The sequence below is a fragment of the Ursus americanus genome, chromosome 22 (genome assembly GCF_024610735.1).
Source record: "Ursus americanus isolate L20-20 chromosome 22, mUrsAme1.1.p, whole genome shotgun sequence".
Classification (NCBI taxonomy): Eukaryota; Metazoa; Chordata; class Mammalia; order Carnivora; family Ursidae; genus Ursus; species Ursus americanus.
Window position 1 is genome coordinate 43,805,693 of NC_142148.1, and position 19,189 is coordinate 43,824,881.

The 19,189-nt window shown below is 42.7% G+C and overlaps 1 protein-coding gene across 3 annotated transcripts in view; it reads right to left on the reverse strand.

Moving 5' to 3' along the window:
- The window catches only part of RALGAPA2 (Ral GTPase activating protein catalytic subunit alpha 2), a 312,880-nt gene that overhangs the window by 279,379 nt on the left and 14,312 nt on the right, over positions 1–19,189 (reverse strand). For all 3 annotated transcript variants that reach the window (XM_087853775.1, XM_087853774.1, XM_045809914.2), the window contains exon 2: positions 914–1,024. In XM_087853775.1, coding sequence (XP_087709901.1) covers positions 914–1,024 — 111 coding nt within the window. The remainder of the gene's footprint in view (positions 1–913; positions 1,025–19,189) is intronic.

Genomic DNA, 19,189 nt, shown 5'->3' on the forward strand with positions numbered 1-19,189 from the left:
TACTCTGTCCTGAAATCCCAGGATACATGTTAACCTATTTGAGGCTGACAGAAGAAAGCTGAGTCAGAGAGAGGTGAAGTCACTTGACCAAGGAGCAACAGCTGGAAGAATAGCGCCAGGATCCAAACCCAGTCTAGTTCCCCAGGCTACACTATCCTGTCACCTAAATACAGAGCAGATTGTGCAGTGTGACATTATTGGCTTGATTTTTCAAAGAATATTTTATACAGGTATATAAGGGTATAACTATAAGCAAATATAAACATAATACATGAATAACACATATAGAAAGAAATGCAATGAACTTTTAATGGTGGTTGCAGGCAGAGCAGGACTGAGGGTCTGGGCAAAAACATACGGTTCAATTTTCATTTCCAACCCTTTACATTTTTTAAAGATTTTATTTATGTATTTGACAGAGAGAGAGAGTGCACAAGCAGGTGGAGCAGCAGGCAAGGGAGAGGGAGAAGCAGGCTCCCTGCTGAGCAGAGAACCCAACATGGAGCTCAATCCCAGGACCCCGGGATCATGACCTGAGCTGAAGGCAGACGCTTAACTGACTGGGCCACCCAGGCACCCCATTACAAACCCTTTAGTGGAGTCTGATTTTTTTCATAGTACGCACATATTACTTTTTCTTTTTAAGTAAATTATTCCTGTGGAACTCACGCCTTCTGTGGGTTTCTCCTTCCATTTTCCCTGTAGCCATCGGTTATTCAAATAACAGCTGTATAAGAGAATGTTCCAGGGAAACAAAGATGCTAACCATCGCGATCTCCCAGCTTTGCTAAGAGTCTGGCAAGAAAGGAAGCTTAAAAGCATATAACTTGTGGCCCATGACACATACAACCTTTAAAACTTTCTGAAAGTTAAACAAACTTTGTATATAAAAAAATTTTGTAGAAATGCTTACCTTTTAATTTCAAACTATTTTCCAGTGTTATAAAATTTTCATAGAAGATGAAATATATCTGAGAATAGTTGGTCTCAAAAAATTGCTTAAGATCACTTGCATCCACATTATCTGAAAAGAAAAAAATTATCATTATGACAATAATCTTATACAACTATCAGAATTCACAAACAAATGAAGGAAGTAAAAACTTTTTCAGAAATGAAGGAAGTAAAAACTAGATTTATCCCCCTATGAGACAAAACAGAACTATGAAAACAGTATCCCCATCCAATTGTTCTCCATGAAGAGATCTTAGTTGGCATAAGGCCCCTCCCCCACAGGCAGACCCCTGCAGGAGACTGATTCAAGGGCATCAGAGCTATGGGGGCACAGCACTCAAAGACCAGAGAGAAGGCCAGTGGTTAGTACAGGACTGGGGAGAAACAAGATGCCTTCCTGTTGGGGATGGGGAATAGAAGTTCACAGAGGAGGTGGCTTTGACATAGGCCATAAAGAGGGATGGGTTTATACATCTGAAAAACAATGTTGCTACTGGAGTCCTATATAGGTGCGGTCTTCTCCTCCCTCCCAGCTGACCTGAGACCAGTTCAAGAGAATTAGCAAGGACTCCCCAGCACACCCACCCACTCCCACCCAGGCCACTGGTCAAAGCCTTCCCTCCAGCTTCCAGTGAGCTGTTCGACTCCTGTTTGGACACAGGGAGGCCCGCCATGTGTTCTAGAGTTGCCCTGAGCAGTGTTTCTTCCTGTTGCACCAGGCGTGCTCAACCAGGGACTGCGGCTAGAAAGGCAAGTTGTGCAGGGAGCTTAGCCCAGCCATAACTGCTGGGGCCCAGCAGCAAGAGAGCCACAATTAGGGGCCCAATTACCCCTCACAACTCTGGTCAGAGTACTTATCCACTGTCAACACACCTTTGTACATTTTCCTTAGCAAACAGGTTGTTTGTGCCATTTACAACAGGGTCCTGACCAAGGTGTTAGCTCTTGGGAACAACACACAAATCATCTTGGGAAAATTAAGTACAGCTTCTTTAAATTCTGCAAGGATTACTCAAGAAACAAATGTGCTGCTATTTAATTTATGATAAAGTGGATTCAATTGAATTTTGGGGTCCTAATACTGTGACTATATGTAAACACATCCATTACTATATTTAAGTTCTATAAACTGATGTTGGTGAATATAAGAAGTTGTTTTCCTCTGAGAACCCTATGGGGCATTTCATTCAGGAAAAAAACAAAAACAGAAAACAAAAATCAAAAACAAAACAAAACAAACAAAAAAAAAAAAACACCTGACCTGGGTCTTTGAAATAATGTACATAAGGTGTTTATAAAGTCGTACCAGCTGCCAGTTTCACATTGTATTTTCTGCCCCAAAATAAAAGCACAGAGCAGTGGAAGTTCTTAGTAACTAACAAATTTACCTGCATGAAGGCAGGTAGCAAAGAAACTAGTATTATCATTCTTATGAGCTACATAAGCTTACCGAGGAATCCTTGAGTGCCTTCCACAGAATGTGCGCTTCCAAGAAAGGATTCTGTTCCCTTTCACTCCAGTACAAACTGCTGGCCCACCCACCACTCACTCCTTCCCCTGACGCATACTTCACCGGCCAGCTCCTATTGACATTCACTGGTAGCTGAAACATCCCCAGCCTGCCCAGAGACCAAGTCAGTGCCTCTGCCATTGCCCCACCAGCTGGTTCTCCCTAGGTCAAAAACATATCTCACTTTACTTAATTCCTGATGGAATCCCTCCAGATGGAATTGACTTAATTCTGAACGAATGATCTGTCTTCTATGGTAGAGATGCTAGCAACCCTACAAAAACCCCGGTCCATCCCATGTGTCATTATGTCCCCTACATTTAGCACAGCATTTATCTAGTTCAGTATTTTCTAGAATGAGTTGAAAAAGAGAAACAGCCTGTAACATATATGTATGTTAATAACAATGATAGGATAATGGCCACAACGTGTAAACCATTAATTAGATCATATGCCTATAGGAAAGAAATGGCCTAACTCACTTTCAAATCCTGGATATGATCAAGAAAGAGATTTCACCGCTCTGCTGAGGACTCTAGATTTCACCCTGCAAGCTTTACTCTCAAAGCCTGCTGCCAGCTGCATTTCTCTACGTGAGGGTCTACAAGGCTCCTCAAATCAAATGTGTCCAAAGTAAAGTATTGTTCTCCCTTCAAATTTTGTTCTTCCCTCAGGCCCCGCCACCCACCCAGCTGCTCGTCATCCCAGGTTCTTCTCACTCCTTCACAGCCCATCTCCAGGGTGTCAGTTCCACCTCCAACATGCTCCAGCCCTGGGTACTTCATGCCCTCCACAGCTCTGCCCGGCATACGTCACCATGAATCCTCACCCAGGCTACAACATGTCCTCTGCCTGGGCTCCTGCTTCCACTCCTCCCTTCCACAGGCCATCCTCCACCATGCAGTCAGCAGAAAGACTGAACACTATAAATCAAACCAGGGCATTCGTTCATTCAAAACCTCCCAGTGGCCTCCAGTAGTACTTAAAATCCAAACTCCTGACCACAGCCTACAAGGCTGTGCGTAGTTTCCACCATTCAATGCCAACTTCATTTCACAGCACTCTGTCCTTCACACCCTACCCTCCGGCCACTGCGGCTTCTTTCTATTCCCCAAACTTCTCAAATGCATTCTCCATCTGGGGCACCTCTTGTATGCCGTCCCCAGGCCCAGATCCCCACATGGCTCATTCCCTCTCATCCTTCAGAACTGCGATCACACATTAACCTCTTCAAAGAAATCCAAAAGTGCTCCTGTTTGTTACTTTTCACATGCTTTCCAATTGCCCTGGCTTCTTCCTTCACAGGCTCTGCAACGGCTGGATGCCTGACTGCTCACCATACAATGGACACACAATGCCATAAGCAAGCAGTTTCCCTGGCACTGAGGATGTGGGTGCACTGACACAGCAAGATGGCACAGCGAAGTTACTGGGTGATCGATGCCTCCCTTATCTTTCCTGGGTCCCCCTTGGTCCATCAGAGATACTCAAAAAGAGCTACCTGAACAAAGAGGGTTCTAGTCAAGGTTGAGGAGCACTCATACAGACTGAGGTGCTCTCATGAAACCAAAGGCCAGGTAACAGCCACCTTCCTCCTCAGCCATTCTGTATCTTTCTTGTGGATGAGGCATGGATAGGACAGAGTTTCAAGTACTCACCATCAAGACCATTAGATACCTTTCAGGTAACCTGATACAAAGGGAAACTAAGAGCATGACATCTGTAGCATATTCAGTTTTATTTATAAATATGACGACTGCTCACTGGTCTAGAAGCCCTCTTCACATGATTCCCTCCTACAGCTCTTAAGATTCGTTGAAATTCTCTTATGTATTCATTTCCTTCTTCACTGACTGACACGCCACTAGACCGGAAGCTGCATAAGGCCAGTAATCTCATCCAATTTGTTCACTGCTCTATTTCTAGCCCCAGGAACAGAGCTTGGTACCCAAAAGGTACTCGAGGCGTATTTGTTAAATGAATACACAAACAATAAATATTAAATATTTTCTATCTCTAAGTCAATAGCTGGAAGAACTGATTTATCTGATTGTTTAAAATCAAAAGCCATCAGATGAATATTTAAAAGTAAGCCTAGCTCTTGAAGAAGGAGGCCACAGACACTGGAATTTAACATCCTGCAAAAGGGAACACAAGAAAGTAAGAAAGGGCTGATTTTTAACAAGGCTAACTTCAGGAAGCATAGAGACAAGGAGGAAGCCTTCGTTCAGAAAAAACGATGAACAATGACAAAAACAACTATGACCAGAAACATCCCTTAGACAGACATTCTTTACTCATTCATTTGAACATTACTGAGCCAGTACCCATTCCAACGTGCCTTGAGCCAAGTGCTAGGAAATTCAAAGACAGTAAGACACAGGGCCTTTGAGGGTACAGAGGTAAACAAGTAATGCAAAAGGTACCATGACCAAAGCTTATGCAGGGCATCAAAGTGGGGAGGAGACAAAGCCACTTGGGGAGGCTGGGAATATTAATAATGCTATACATTTATACTTTAAAAAGCACATTCAGGAATTTCTTTTTTTTGACCCTCACCCATAACCCTGTGAGGTAGATGGGGGGGGGGGGGTGTGCGATCAAGATAAAGAAACCACAGGTTCTAGATCTCCCATGTCCTGCCCAAGGTAACACAATCAGTCAGAGATGTGGGCAGAACTCCTACCTGGCCTCCCAACTCAAATCTGAACCACACAAAGGCCTCAGAGACAAGGGCGAATAAATCAAAACCAGAAATCAGGTCAGGAATATATAAAAATAATCATCACCCTGGGAATGCAAAAGAGCAGGAAGATAAGTAGACAGGTGAGAAATGATGGGAGTGAGCGGCACTGAAAGTCAAACTGCCAATTTCCCCATGAAGAAGCTCATTGCAGTCCCCTCCCATAGCAGTCCTGGTGAGTAGTAAGGAAGAGAGAGGGGGGACAAGTGCTGAACAAAAGAGCTCAGGCCTCAAACTGCCTCTGGGGTGGTGACTTTCAGCATTGGGCACAGACACACCAGCACACTGCCTTACTATCATCACAAAGCCCAGAGAAGTACATTCAAACTAACCACAGAGAAACAAACAGCAGATACCTTTACAGAGCTAGGGGTCATTCCTGACTTTTTTTTTTCTTTTCTTTTCTTTTTTTTTGTTGTTTTATATTTAATTTATTTATTTGAGAGAGAGAAAAAACACAAGCCAGGGGAGAGGCAGAGGGAGAGAAAGAAGCAGGCTCCCCGCTGAGCAGGGAGCCTGATGCAGGGCTGGATCCCAGGACCCTGAGATCATGACCTGAATCCAAGGCAGATGCTTAGTAGAGTTAGTCACCCAGGCTCCCCCATTCCTGAATTTTTAAAGAAATCTTTAATTTCTCATTCTCCTTTACCACCAACCAAGAGCCAATAAACCGTTCCTATTATTTTTGCATTTTATCTAGAAAATAATCTATAAACCACACCAAAAGCTACCCTCTCCCACTCCTTTGTCCAGCTAAAACCTCTTGTTGACAGTTATTTCTCCCTATTTAGCTGAAAGGCAATAGCAAAGGTTGAGGGCAAAAACCTCCAGAGCAGACTGCCTGGGTAAAGTCTAGAAGCTACAGGGCCTTGGACAAGTTTTTTTTTAAGCACTCTCTGCCTCAATTTCAATCTCAGAAATGGGGCCACCAATGGTTCCTACAGCATAGGACTCCCGTGGGGATAAAATCAGCTTGTCAGAGTGCTTTCGGCATTATATACATGTTAGTTGTTCTGTAATTACCTAGCCCTGACAAAGGCTGTCTCACTAGGTGGGAGTAACCAGCTTCACCTACCTGTGAAGCCATAAAACTCAATGACTCATGAAACTCATACACTTAATGAGACTGGACTTATTAAATGGCACTTGAACACAACACAGCAATAAGCACTACCAACAAACAAACCTATGAAAGCAATGGGATTATCCCTCCATTTCCTTCCACATATAATCCTTTTCAAAACCATTTCTACTCCTTTTTAATTGAGAGAATCATAATAGAGCCTCATGAAAACCTGCTTCAGCAGAACCCAGGAAGCACCAAAGGAGGGGGAAAGATCCTTATCCCACTCAGGAGCCCCAGTGGAAACCCTCAAAAGGAATAAGAAGCTCAGTTCAGTTCTTCCCCAGTAGGGAATTGCCCCCCCCCGCCATCCTTCCTACTGCTCCATCCCTCCAGATGCCCCCTCCACCAGAGAACTAAGAACCTTCCCAGCCCTGCCTACACATCCACATGTAGATGAAGACAGTATAATTTACTATTTTACTCAAATTCCCCAGACAATGGCACTGAAAGTATGATGCTCCAAATTACAGAATTATATACAGAAAAAGGGGAAATAAACATTCAAGGTGAACTTGACAACTTAAATAAAACATAATTTAGAAATAGTGAGAACAAGGCTATGGACTCTGGGAAACAAACTGAGGGCTTCAGAGGGGAGGGGGATGGGGGAATGGAATAGGCTGGTGATGGGTAGTAAGGAGGGCACGTATTGCATGGTGCACTGGGTGTAATACGCAACTAATAAATCATCGAACTTTACATCAAAAAAATAAAATTAAATTAAAATTAAAACTTAAAGTAGAAACAGTGAGAACAAGGAAAATAAACTAGTCAGACATAAGACAAAAAACACTGACAACGGAAATGTCATTAGCAATGCACTGTTACTTAAAAGCTAATATGACTGGTGATCTCACCTTTTAACAACTGCCTTGGTCCTTGTCCGCTTTCCCTCTTGTGGTAGTTTGTAAAAATGCCACAAATTATTCTTTACCTGAAGCCACACCTTTGGGTGATGCACACTCGCAAATGATTTGGGGCAATCAGTCATGAGAAATATGACCCAGTGGTGGCTGGAGAACCTCACGTAGTGTCTGGTCTAAGGGATAGGAGGAAACTCATGGAGCACAGCTGGACCCAACCCATAGTGGAGCCAACCCCAAGCAACCAGCAGCCAGAGGCAGAACCACCCCAGCCAACACAGTCTGGTGAGGAAGAAAAATAGACACTTGTTGCCATAAGGCCTATGGGGAAGGGCTGTTATTCAACGCTACTGTGGAAGAAACTCATCACCAAGCAGCTTCGCTGGCCAGCAAGCCCATGAAGAGATGCCCCCCAAGTATAACATTATAAGGAAAAGCAGAAAAAATGTTTCTGAATAACAGAGGCTGCCCATCGATACAAACTTTCTGTCAACAGTAATCCATGCCAACCAGGGTGCAGGCAAGACTCCTTTTCCTGACACTGGCCAGTAGATTTTAGAACTTCTGTGTGTGCAGTACAACTGTGCCAAGCACAGATGAATGACCTGGAGCTTCATACCTGGTAAGGAGTAAAATCCACACAATGAAGCCCTTTCGAGACTTAGCAAGTAATCAGGTCAGAAGACAGCAGGTATGCTGATTGTGCTTCAGTGGTAAATCAACACTTTTATCATCATCATTATTATTAAAGAGAAATACACATCTGAAAAATGCATCTATTTACAGACCTGAAAGCGGCCCTTGTACTGATGATACGCAATTGCAAAATCCCGGTGTGGATGAAATACTAACTTACCTAGTAGATGAAACGCTAGGTAAGCCCAGTACATCAGGGCTCTGAAAGGAGATGTGGTCAAGGACGTGGTGTGAGAAGTCTGGTGGAAAAAGGTGAATCAGGAGTTGGGCCTAGTCATCCCCCAAAGTCAGCTTGCAGGTAAGGACACCTGGCATGACACCACACCCCCCCCCCAACACTCCATCATACAAAGTTATTTCGGGAAGTTCTGCAAAACCTTAAAACTAAGAGTGCAAAGTCCATTCTGCAAACACACTTTTTCTGATGCCATGAAGACTTCAAATTTCAGAAAAATTCTCTCAAGTGCCATGTCTTCAATCCACACCCACTTTTAGGTATAAACATCATTGGACATATTGGACAGGGAATTACTCCTGGAGACATCCAGAAGTTAAGCAATAATCTACTGAAGATAACCATGACTCCACCCCACCCCAAAATAAAGGGAGGCCCTTGCTCCTGCACAACACCCAGCCCCTATTCCTCACCTCCCCACCACAAGATGCCTGACACCAGACTCAATCAATAGACAACTGTTAGACCAGGCACACACCAGGGATGTCCCCTCTGGCCTTCCTCCCTGGTTTCCATCCATGTCCCCAGAAATCTAAGTTTCCCACATGACCCACATCTCTAACTGTCCCCTCCATACAGCGCTGGGCATCACCTAATTTCACCCCAGCTTCCTAACCACAACTCTTCCACCCCCTATATCCAATAAAGCTTACCAAATCCCCTCTCCTGCACCACATCCCTTCTGGCTCCACCTAAAACCTAGAGTCCCCTGAGGGGACTGCTTCACTATAGACTGTCAGGTAAGCCCTTCATTATCCTACACCCCATACCACCTGGCCCAAGATGAGGTCGGCATCCTCCCTGCTCACCACTGCAACATCCAGACCATGGCAGTGCTTCCCCTCACACACACCAATACTTCCTTGCTACTCATACAACCAGTCTGCATGCTAACGAGCTCACCCACCCGAGCTGCACACAGTCTTTCACTCACCCCAGCATGCTCTCTGAAGATTTCAGGGCCTGGCTCACTCTTTCTCTTGTAACTAGCACTGATTTCAGCATTTACAAAGGTTATGCCTGACTTACCCCAAAGAGGCTGTCTTCCACGCCCTCTCCCACCAGGCATGTCCGCAGCACAGCCTAGACCCAGCCACTGCTTGTTACCACCCCACATTTGGGGTCCCAATTTCATTCCTCTCTCCTGTCACCTGCCATTTCTCCTTGTCCCTGCTCACCCCTCTAGAAAGATAATTCTAACAACTCTTCAACCCTATCAGGTCCTTGAACCCAAAGACCCCACCATCTGATCACTATCTATGCTCCTTAAGTCTTCACATTCGTTTTCCCCAATTTGGTTTCCGCAGCCCATCTTTTTAATCAGCCCTTGCACATTGACCTCCAATGCCCTCCCTTTCCCCTTTCCATATTCACTCAAGAGAACCCCAGTCTCAGTTTCGACCCTGAATCAATTGAACGGATTTATGTGCTCACAGGCCATGTGCTACACATAAAAAAGGATTTTTTAAATTGTTTTAAAAATTGAATACATAAGTGAAAGAATAGGTTTCATAAATATGTAACTTGTGATATATAATAAAAAATAAACCCTTTAAACACACCCACCCAACCAAGCATCCAAGCCAATCAGGCTTTTGCCCCACCATTCAAGTGAGCCCTATCCACACTGTTAATCCAATTTTCATTCCTCTCAGGGGCAACAGCACATACACAGGTGCCTCTATGCCCAAACACCATCAGCCTGGCCCAAGAGAAGGAAAAGGCCCCTAGAACCCTGGCATAATGATTCTGGAAGCATACCGGGGCCTAAACTATATATTCCTATTTGCAAAAAGTGAACTAAACTCATCTTTTAGCTTGGCTGATACTTTTCTTTCTTGCATACATTATAGCCATGTTGTATATACCAGATACAGTGCAAAATTTTAAATTCTTCCCTAAAAATATACATGTATCCAAAATTTCACCATGATTGATGATTCACTTCCATAGATATTCTCCATAGCATTTAAACTAATAAGTAAGAGCGGCCTGGAGAGACACTGTTGGTTTCCCTCCAGCCCCCTACTTCACCCACTCCCACAGACAGACATTTCCTCTTCCTAACAGAGGCCCTATCTGTTCAGGGCTCATCCTCCCCCACAAAGTCATGTCCTTCGGGGAGGCTGGCCTACCCCTGGCCCTAGGAGGTAGGACCTGATGCTGCTGAGCCAATTACAGTGCCATCACGCCCCTTGCCAGTGATATGTTTAGGCCCAAGCCTGTGACCCAACACTGTTCAATAAGAAATGGGAAGAATTCTGATGACCATGTCTGGAAAAGATCCATTGCTTTTAAAGAGACACAAAGAAGAAGCATTTCCTCTTTTCCTGCCTCTGGATGTTGTTCTACCTGGGTGCAATGCTTGTAAGGGCTGCAGGCATTTTGCTACCTTGAGGACAAGCCTGCCACACTGAGGACACTAAGGATGGCAAGGCAGGGTGGCAGAGAGAGTCTGGACCCTCAACATCACAGAACTGTTGAGTGAATTAGCTGGCTCTGGGCCCACCCTGACCTGCCTTGGGGCTGCTGTTATAAGAGAAAAAAAAAAATTCCTTATCATTTGCATTCCGGTTTTCTGTTACCTGCATCCAAAAACATTCTTGGAAATACCAAAATAAAACCTGACAGTCAAACAGGAAACAATTATCAGTATGAGTGAAGAGGTTGTAAAAAATATCCATCCTACTAAGATGGATTCTTTTCATTTCTTTATACCTATAAGGTAAACTAGATCTAGAAAGCAAAATTCTTACAAGTCAGATATTAACACTTCTTATCCAGGACTGACAGTCCACACCTAAAAGTAATTCTATATGAAGATGTATCCCAATTACCCAGCGCTAAAGTTTCAAAAGTAGAGCTATTTTATTTAAACATTTTGACTTACATTTCTCAAATACAGGATCCTAAGACTTTCTTTTTAACCAATATGAAGTTCCAATATAACAAAACATAAATATATACCAATGAAATACAATGCTTAACAAATGTGCTTCATATACATTTTAATATATCTATTCCTTCCGTAGAATCAAGTTGCATCACACTTTTTAAGTCAATGCAAAATTGCTTCTACTTTTCTTGATCTCAATTGGGGCCAGCCTATATTACAGTCAAAACCACTCACCAGGGAGGGAGTCATTGGTAGAAATAAGACAGATAAAGCGGGAGCTAGCTGGTAACCTCTACCTGCACCCATCTCCAACAACTAAGGAAGCAGAAAAGTGGTGATGACGGCAGAGAGAGCCATCTGACTTGTGTCAAATAATTATTAATAATTATAGTAATGGCTTACAAAAAGAGCTTTGAATATATTAACTTAATTAAACCCCTAGTAGCCCTAGGAAGCAGGTACTGTCCTTATGGCCAGTGGTTGGTCAGGGAGGTTAGGTCACTGCCAGACTCGAACCCAGGCAGTCAGGCTCCCACACTGCTCCTCTAAATCCAACGTTAACAGGAAGTGACAGAGGAAGCACAGGGAAGCATAACTGGAAACATGATTTTATTTTTTAAAGATATTACTGATTCATTTGAGATACAGAAAAAGAGAGAGAGAGAGAGAGAGAGAGACAGAACGAGTGGGGGAGGGACAGAAAGAGAGAGAGAGGGGAAGCAGATTCCCTGCTGAGTGGGTAGCATGACACAGGGCTGGATCCCAGGACCCCGAGATCATGACCTGCACTGGTCAGATGCTTAGCCAACTGAGCCACCTCGGGGCCCCAGAAACATGACCTTTTTTTTAAGCACATAGATCTGGTTGAAGTCACAGAACTAAAGAGTTACTAAATCTAAAAGTGGACCCAGAAGTTGGTTCACTGAGGACACCAAAGTCAGCTTGCAAGTGGAATGACCTTCCTCCTGGACTGATTAAAAAGGAGGTCTTTCTATGAAGTTACCTCAGCAAAAGCTGAAATACCCTTCCCCAAGGGCCTCTCTTTACCTCCAGAAATCCATCACAATGTCCCCCAACCTGTCAGCAGCTACAAACATGGTCCCCTGCATACCTTACACAAGAAACTAAAGGCCTCTGGTCACCAAGCTGCCACTTTTCTCACTCCTGGGCCTCAATCTGCTAGCAGCATGGGAAGGCCAGAAACGCACAACCTGAGGATGGGCAGCAGGTAATTTGTTATACAAGTCCAGTGGAACATAAGACGGCCATTTAAGTATTATGTAAGTCTTCACTTAGGGATGTGGAAAAATATTCAAGGAGTGTTAAGTCAAAAATCTAGGGCTAGACCATGCATAATGACTATTCATGTAAAACTGTGTTTATGTGTGTTGCACACCCAAGACAGACACAGAGAGACACAGAGAAGAGGATGCACGTAAGCAAGAGCAGGCACAGAAAACAAGCATAGAAAACAATGGTCATTAGAGGATTGCAGAATTTGAAGAGCTTTCTCATGCAAAATTATTTTTTGTATCATTCAAATATTTATAATGACTACATTAAATTTCATAACCAAAACAACTATGTGCAACAACATGGATGGACCTTGCAGGCTTTATGTTAAAGGAAATAAGTCAGACAAAGAAAAATATGTACTCAATGATCTCACCCGTACATGGAATGAATGAATGAATGAACAAACGAACGAACGAAAGAAAGCCAGCCAGCCAAACTCATTGAAAAAGAAATCAGACTTGCTGCTACCAGAGGAGAAGTAGGATGGGAGGGAGAACTAAAGAAAGGGGGAAAAAATACACACACACACACACACACACACACACACACACCTATTTTTCATTTTTTGGGGGGAAAAAAAGCTGCCAGAGTGTTTTGGAAAGAGATCTTTTTCAGATATTTTTCAAAGCCTATTTACCATAAAAAAGAAAAGAACAACTCAGCAAACATGACACCACACTATAATGTTCGCCAAACTTGTCTTACTCTCCAATTTTGAAGTACACTCAAGACCCACACAATATATTAAATAGTATCATCAACAAGAAAAATGCCCCCAAAACAGCAAATAACTTAAATTTCTTCTGTCCAACACTGTAATTAAACTTATTCTATAACACATATGTTGTAGATAATGCCCTGAAATGACCTATTTATAGAGAACTTTTGCTGTTATTAGGGAAAGCTATGTTTCTCTAATTGTCATTTACCAAAAAGTGTAGAAAAATAATAGAGCCAGGCAGAAAGAAATTACCTCTGCCCAGCCACTCAATAACTTGCACTGAGTTAGGGACAACCACATGCGTGACACCCCGAATGGAAAAGGTGATGACATTTCCAATCATGATAAGGTTCATTTACAAGACACGGCGGCCTTAGCACATATTCAGTCACGTTTCTTCGTTCTGTGTAAACCTGGCACCAACAAGCAACTGCCAGAAGAGAATCTCCATCGGTGCACGCTCAGCTAGCAACATCAGTTCATAAAAATCACATCTTTTCAAGTTACACTGAGCCAGAGATCAAGACTCCCTCAGGTCTTTCCATTAAGAAACACAATATAAAGTACAAATGGGGCCCTAATTTAGTCGGTTCCTGAAATGGAGCCAACCATTGGCTTCTCTTCGCACACATGATATAGATAAATCAATATTACCCTGACCGATCAACATTTTCCGGTGTTCATTCTTTTCTGGCAACTGGCAGATCTATCTCCATTTTTTGTCAAAATCAGGGGTACTCTTTTTTTGTTTTTAGAGGAAGAGAGTGTGCATGCCAGGGGGAGGTGGGGAGCAGGAGCAGAGGGAGACTGAGAGAGAGAATCTTATGCAGGAGCCCAGCACAGAGTCGATGCGGGGCTCAATCTCACAATCCTGAGATCATGACCTGAGTCGAAATCAAGAGTCAGACGCTTAACCGACTGAGCCACCCAGCCATCCCAGGGGTACTCTCTAATATATCGGCTTCTTGCCTCTTACTGAAATTTGGAGTAACATAGCAAGTCCAACTCCATACTGTTACAAGCTTGGACTGCTGTGTGGGCCCCACTACATGGCCTCACAGCAGTCTAGCTTTCCTGTCCCATGGGCTGAGGTGTTCCCAGCCTGTCTTCTCATCACTGCTTGCTGCCACAATAAGGACAGACATGGGCCACATGTGCCCACCTTCTGCAAAACCTGCTTCTGCCACGGCTTCACCAGCACCATTTCTTTCTCTTACCTCTTCCCTTTTCTGTCTTCAGTCACTACTCAGTATTGGGGTGAAGGATCACACTTTTTATAAAGTAAGTCAAAAGAAAAGAAAGGCTTTACAAAGAAAGGTCCTGAAGTTCAACTCAGGTCACTCCCTTGCTCGTCCTCCCCCTGGGGCTCCCCATCTCACCTTAGTTAGAGGAAAGTCCCAAATCCTCAATGAGACCTACAAGCCCCACCTGGTCCTACCCTTTCCTCCCCCACCCACAACTCCTCCAACTCTACTGACTTCCATTAGATTCTCAAGGCTATTTATGACTCAGAGCCTTTGCACTTACTGTTCCCTCTGTTTGGAACATTACCCCATAAATAATCACCAAGCTATTCCCTGCTTAACCCGATCTTGACTCTAAACCCCTCTTCAGAGAGGCCTTCCCTGACCCTGCAGTCAAGACCAGCATACACACACCCCTATCAAGCTTCATTTTTCTATAATCATTACCTGAAATTATACATTTACTTGTTATTTATTGTCCATCTGCCCGAATGAATGAAAATCTCATTAAACTGGAGCTTCATTTGGCACACAGCAAACCCTCAGTATCTACCTGTGGAATGACTTAAAAAAAATGTATACTAACACAGATAGAATTCAAAGAGTGGCAAATCCATTTATTAAAAGGAAAACCCTTACTTCCCTCAAATTAGATAAATCCTCAAATATAACTCCCACAGTCTTAAGTAGAACTTACAAAATGTCATGTAAAGTTTTCTCAATGCCCCAGGATTATCAACACAAAAGTCAATGCCCTTGTGATATATACATGGGCATAAGCAGAGATATGAGCAGTACTATTTTGTGTGGGAATGTATCAGAATGCCTTTCCAGAATTACTTTCTCAGGAATATATGAGCCAGAATGAGATTCAGTTTCTAGGAACAGGGCAAATGATATCCAGGCCGGCCAATTAGAGTACCCCATCTCCCACGGGAATGGGCCCATGACCCAAGTAAAGCCAATCGGCATGGTCTCAGGACCTGGGGCCCTAGAGGAGCTACACTCTTCTCAAGAGTCACTAGCTTTCAGGGACCATCTCTCCTGCACCGGGAAGAGTCAGCCTGAGAACGAAGGAAAACCACAGAAAGGAAAGAAAGTGAACACAGAACCAAGAGTGGAAGGAGTATTTTTCACCAAGAGGGAGATCAAAAAAGAGAGTTGAGGTGAGAATGGGTGTGTGTCCTGGACTCCACTTACATCCCTGTCAACAGTCATACGTACTTAAGCCAAACGTTAGCCTACAGTAGTTGTGTGTATCATTAAATCTCCCCCTTTTAAGTTAGTTTGAGTTTCTGCCACTTGCAACCAAGAGTCCTCACTCATACAAATATGCTCAACATATACAGCTGACCCTTGAACAATGCAAGGATGGGGCTGTCTACTCCCTGCATGTAACTTTTAACTCCCCCAAAACTTAATTCATAACAGACCAGAAGCCTCACCAATAACATAAACAATTAACACATATTTTGTATATATGTAATATGCACAAGATATGCTATATTCTTACAATAAATTAAGCTACAGAAAAGAAAATGTTATTAAGAAAATCATAAGGAAGATAAAATACATTTACAGTCCTGTACTATTAGTATCAAAAAAAAAAAAATCCACATAGAAGTAGACCCATGCAGTTCAAATCTGTTGTTCAAGGGTCTATTGTACTATCACTCTGGTGGAGCAGAATGATTTTTAGGGGGAAAAAAAACTCAGCTGGTTAAACACACACACACAGGTGGTTGCCAGGGGCTGGAGGGAGGAGGGAATAAGAGACTGCTTAATGGGTACAGGGTTTTCTGTTGGAGTGATAAAACTGTTCTGGAACTAGACAGAGGTGTGGTGATTACACAGCACTGTAAATGTTCTAAATGCCACTGAATTGTTCACTTGAAAATGATTAATTTTACAGTATGTGAAATTTACCTCAATAAACAAAATTTTAAATGTGAAAACAATGCTGCAATGCATTTCTTAATCACCTTTAAGTAAACCTATCATCATTTTCTACAAAAGGAAATTAGGTCAAATGATATGTACATATTTTAAGACCATTGGCACATACCAATAAATTACTTTCCAGAGAGATCATACCAAATAAGAATCCTATCAAAGGTGTATTGGAAAGCAAATACGGATAACCGGGAGGAATCATTAAGGGAAGAAACATACACAACAGCAACTTTGCTAAAATCATAGGTAAATACTTTTTTATTTGTAAGTTTATATATCCTAGATAACTGAAATGACATTAAAACATTGGTTCTTGTCATTTCTTCATTTGTGACACATATATGTATATTTTAAACATCTGTTCTAATTTCTATTAATATATAGGAGCTCTATATGTACTGAGGTTATAACTACATCCACTCCTATAAATTTCAAATATTTTTCCAGTTCGTTATTTACTTACTTCAGTTAAAATGTGTCTGTTTGGGTACATATTTATTTAAGGAGCAGGAAGAGAGGAATGGAACCATTCTTTCCAAAATAAATAGCTGCAACCTCACACACACACACACACACACACACACACACACACACGAGGTGATATTTTACTTCTACCCCGAAGTTCAGCATAAGTTCTACTACATCAAGCCTAAGTAACCCAAACACATCCTTATCTTATCAGATATAAAGTCCATGGAAAATAGAGGTCTACACTGTTTGTTCCAGAAATATGACCAGACATAAATAAAACACGTTAATCCCTTTAAACAGTTGTAACGAAGCAACATAGGTCATCTGTTCCCCTCTCTTCCATGCTGTCTTAAAAATACTATCAAAGATCTCATTGAAAGAATTTTTACTACTTATAACCAGTCCTTTTGGGGGGATAGTGACTCAGTTTTGGTTTCTGTGTATTTAAAATTTTACAATAGTGTCTCTGCAATTTTGTTTCCATGAAAGCCTCATCCAAGCCTATCCCTACCGACAGCCCTCTGGTCCGGCTGCCCCTCTCCCTGGACCTCTTTTCCCAACCTCTTCTCCCTTTTGTCCACTCAAATAGTCCTTTCTTACAGCTGTTCCCCTTGGGATCAGAGGGTGGGTCTGATAATGAGTGTGCGTACACAAGGGAGAAGGTTAGGGGGCTCCTTCAAGAGGCCTTAATTCTTGGTCTCAAATCATTACTTTAATGATGGGAACATCTGGCTTGTGAAAACAATCTTTGGGGCAGGAAGGCTTTTAGAAATTTTTCAAAACATCAGATGGCTGCTACTCCCCCACAGACTTACATCCGTCTATTTGGAAATCACATTTTGGGTTTGTTTGCTTTTTTAATAGTTATTTATTCTAGACTTGGATTGCAAGTTCTGGCATCCCCAACACTGTGTATAGCCCTGGCACCTATTCTGTCTGGATAAAAAGTAACTGCTAAATGAACAAGGAGTCTGAAGCCAGCTGCCTGGGTTCAATTCCTGACTCTGTCACTTACCAGCTGCATAACCTTGAACAAGATCCTTATCCTCTCTGTGTCTCATCTGTAAAATGAGGATAATAATATTACTGATCCCATTTGGGAGGATTACATGAGTTAATTCATGTAAAAGTATTTCTGGCAGTGTTTGGCACATGGAGAGTGCTGATTAAATGCTAATAACTACGATTACAAATAAGGAAGTATGTTACCAAAAGGAATCAAGATGAACAAGAAGCTATTCATGTTCTCAGTGTATTTATCAACTAGTAGGTGATATCCCGCAGATACAAAGCCAAAGGCCATAAATGCCAAATGCAAAGTTCAAAATGCTATGAGAATTCTGAGGAAAAATCATTTTAGGGTGGAGGGATAAATTGAGTTTATGTGGAAGGTGGAGTGTGCTCGTGCAGTCTCCTGGAAGGGTTTTAGATGGTAGGATGGGCAACACCTTCTGGGAAAGGGATGGGCTCCCTGAGAAAGTAGACACCAAGACAGGATTACACATGTAGGAGATTGATTGGGGGAACTCTCTGTGAAGGGAAAGGGGAGAGACCTGAGAAGGCAGGGAGAGAATTCAACCACAGTGCTGGTCTGACCCCCTGCGAAGGAGAGGGGGATGGAAGGACAGTTGGGCAGGAAGAGTCTCAGACTCCAACGCAGTCCTGAGAAGGTCTTGACCACACCCATGGGGAGTCCTCAAGCCAAAGTCACCCTTCAGAGGCATGTGGATGTTGCATGAGTGGACCACATTAGTACTCCTGCTTGCTCAGTAACTGCAAGTAACCCAAGAGAAGCTTAGCTTTGGCTAAGCTTTGGTGGTGAATCCAGAGAGCAGCAGCCGGAGCTAATTATCAGTCATGATCCCCACAGCAGAGAACTGAGCGGCACATTCTCATGGCTCCCACGGTTGGGCACAGGCAATGTCACTAGTACCTATGTGTCCTTCAAACCATGGTTGAAGTTCAGTGAATATGTGCCATCACTTAAAATCAAACACAAGACAACATCAAAGGGCTCCTTATCGTTTAAGCTAAACCATGGTTGCAATAGCGAAATTACGTATTTACTGTTAAAAATTACAACTACTTTTAAAATATCTCAGATGTGGTTTCAATTTCTAAAAAAATATAAAAGACATAAAAATGGTTATGAAATATCTCTTTTGTAAAAATCACAGTTAAAAACTTGAAATGGGCATTCAGAACTAAGTCAGAAACAAAGCCTGACTGAGAATCTAAAAGGTAAGTCCTTTCTGAACTGGTAGCTTAAGGCAGCATATTGATCCAATGAGAATATTAGAAAACATTTTGCAAAAGCACATCTTATGTGACGTTAAATCGCATTCAAGGCAAAAATGGAGATCAAAATTACCCCAACCATGACAGCCACACTCAGTAGGACAGATGGTCCCACAGTTGAGAGACACGAAAGAAGACCACTGAGAACACAGCACTTCCCTGGGCCCACCTGCTGCACTCTGG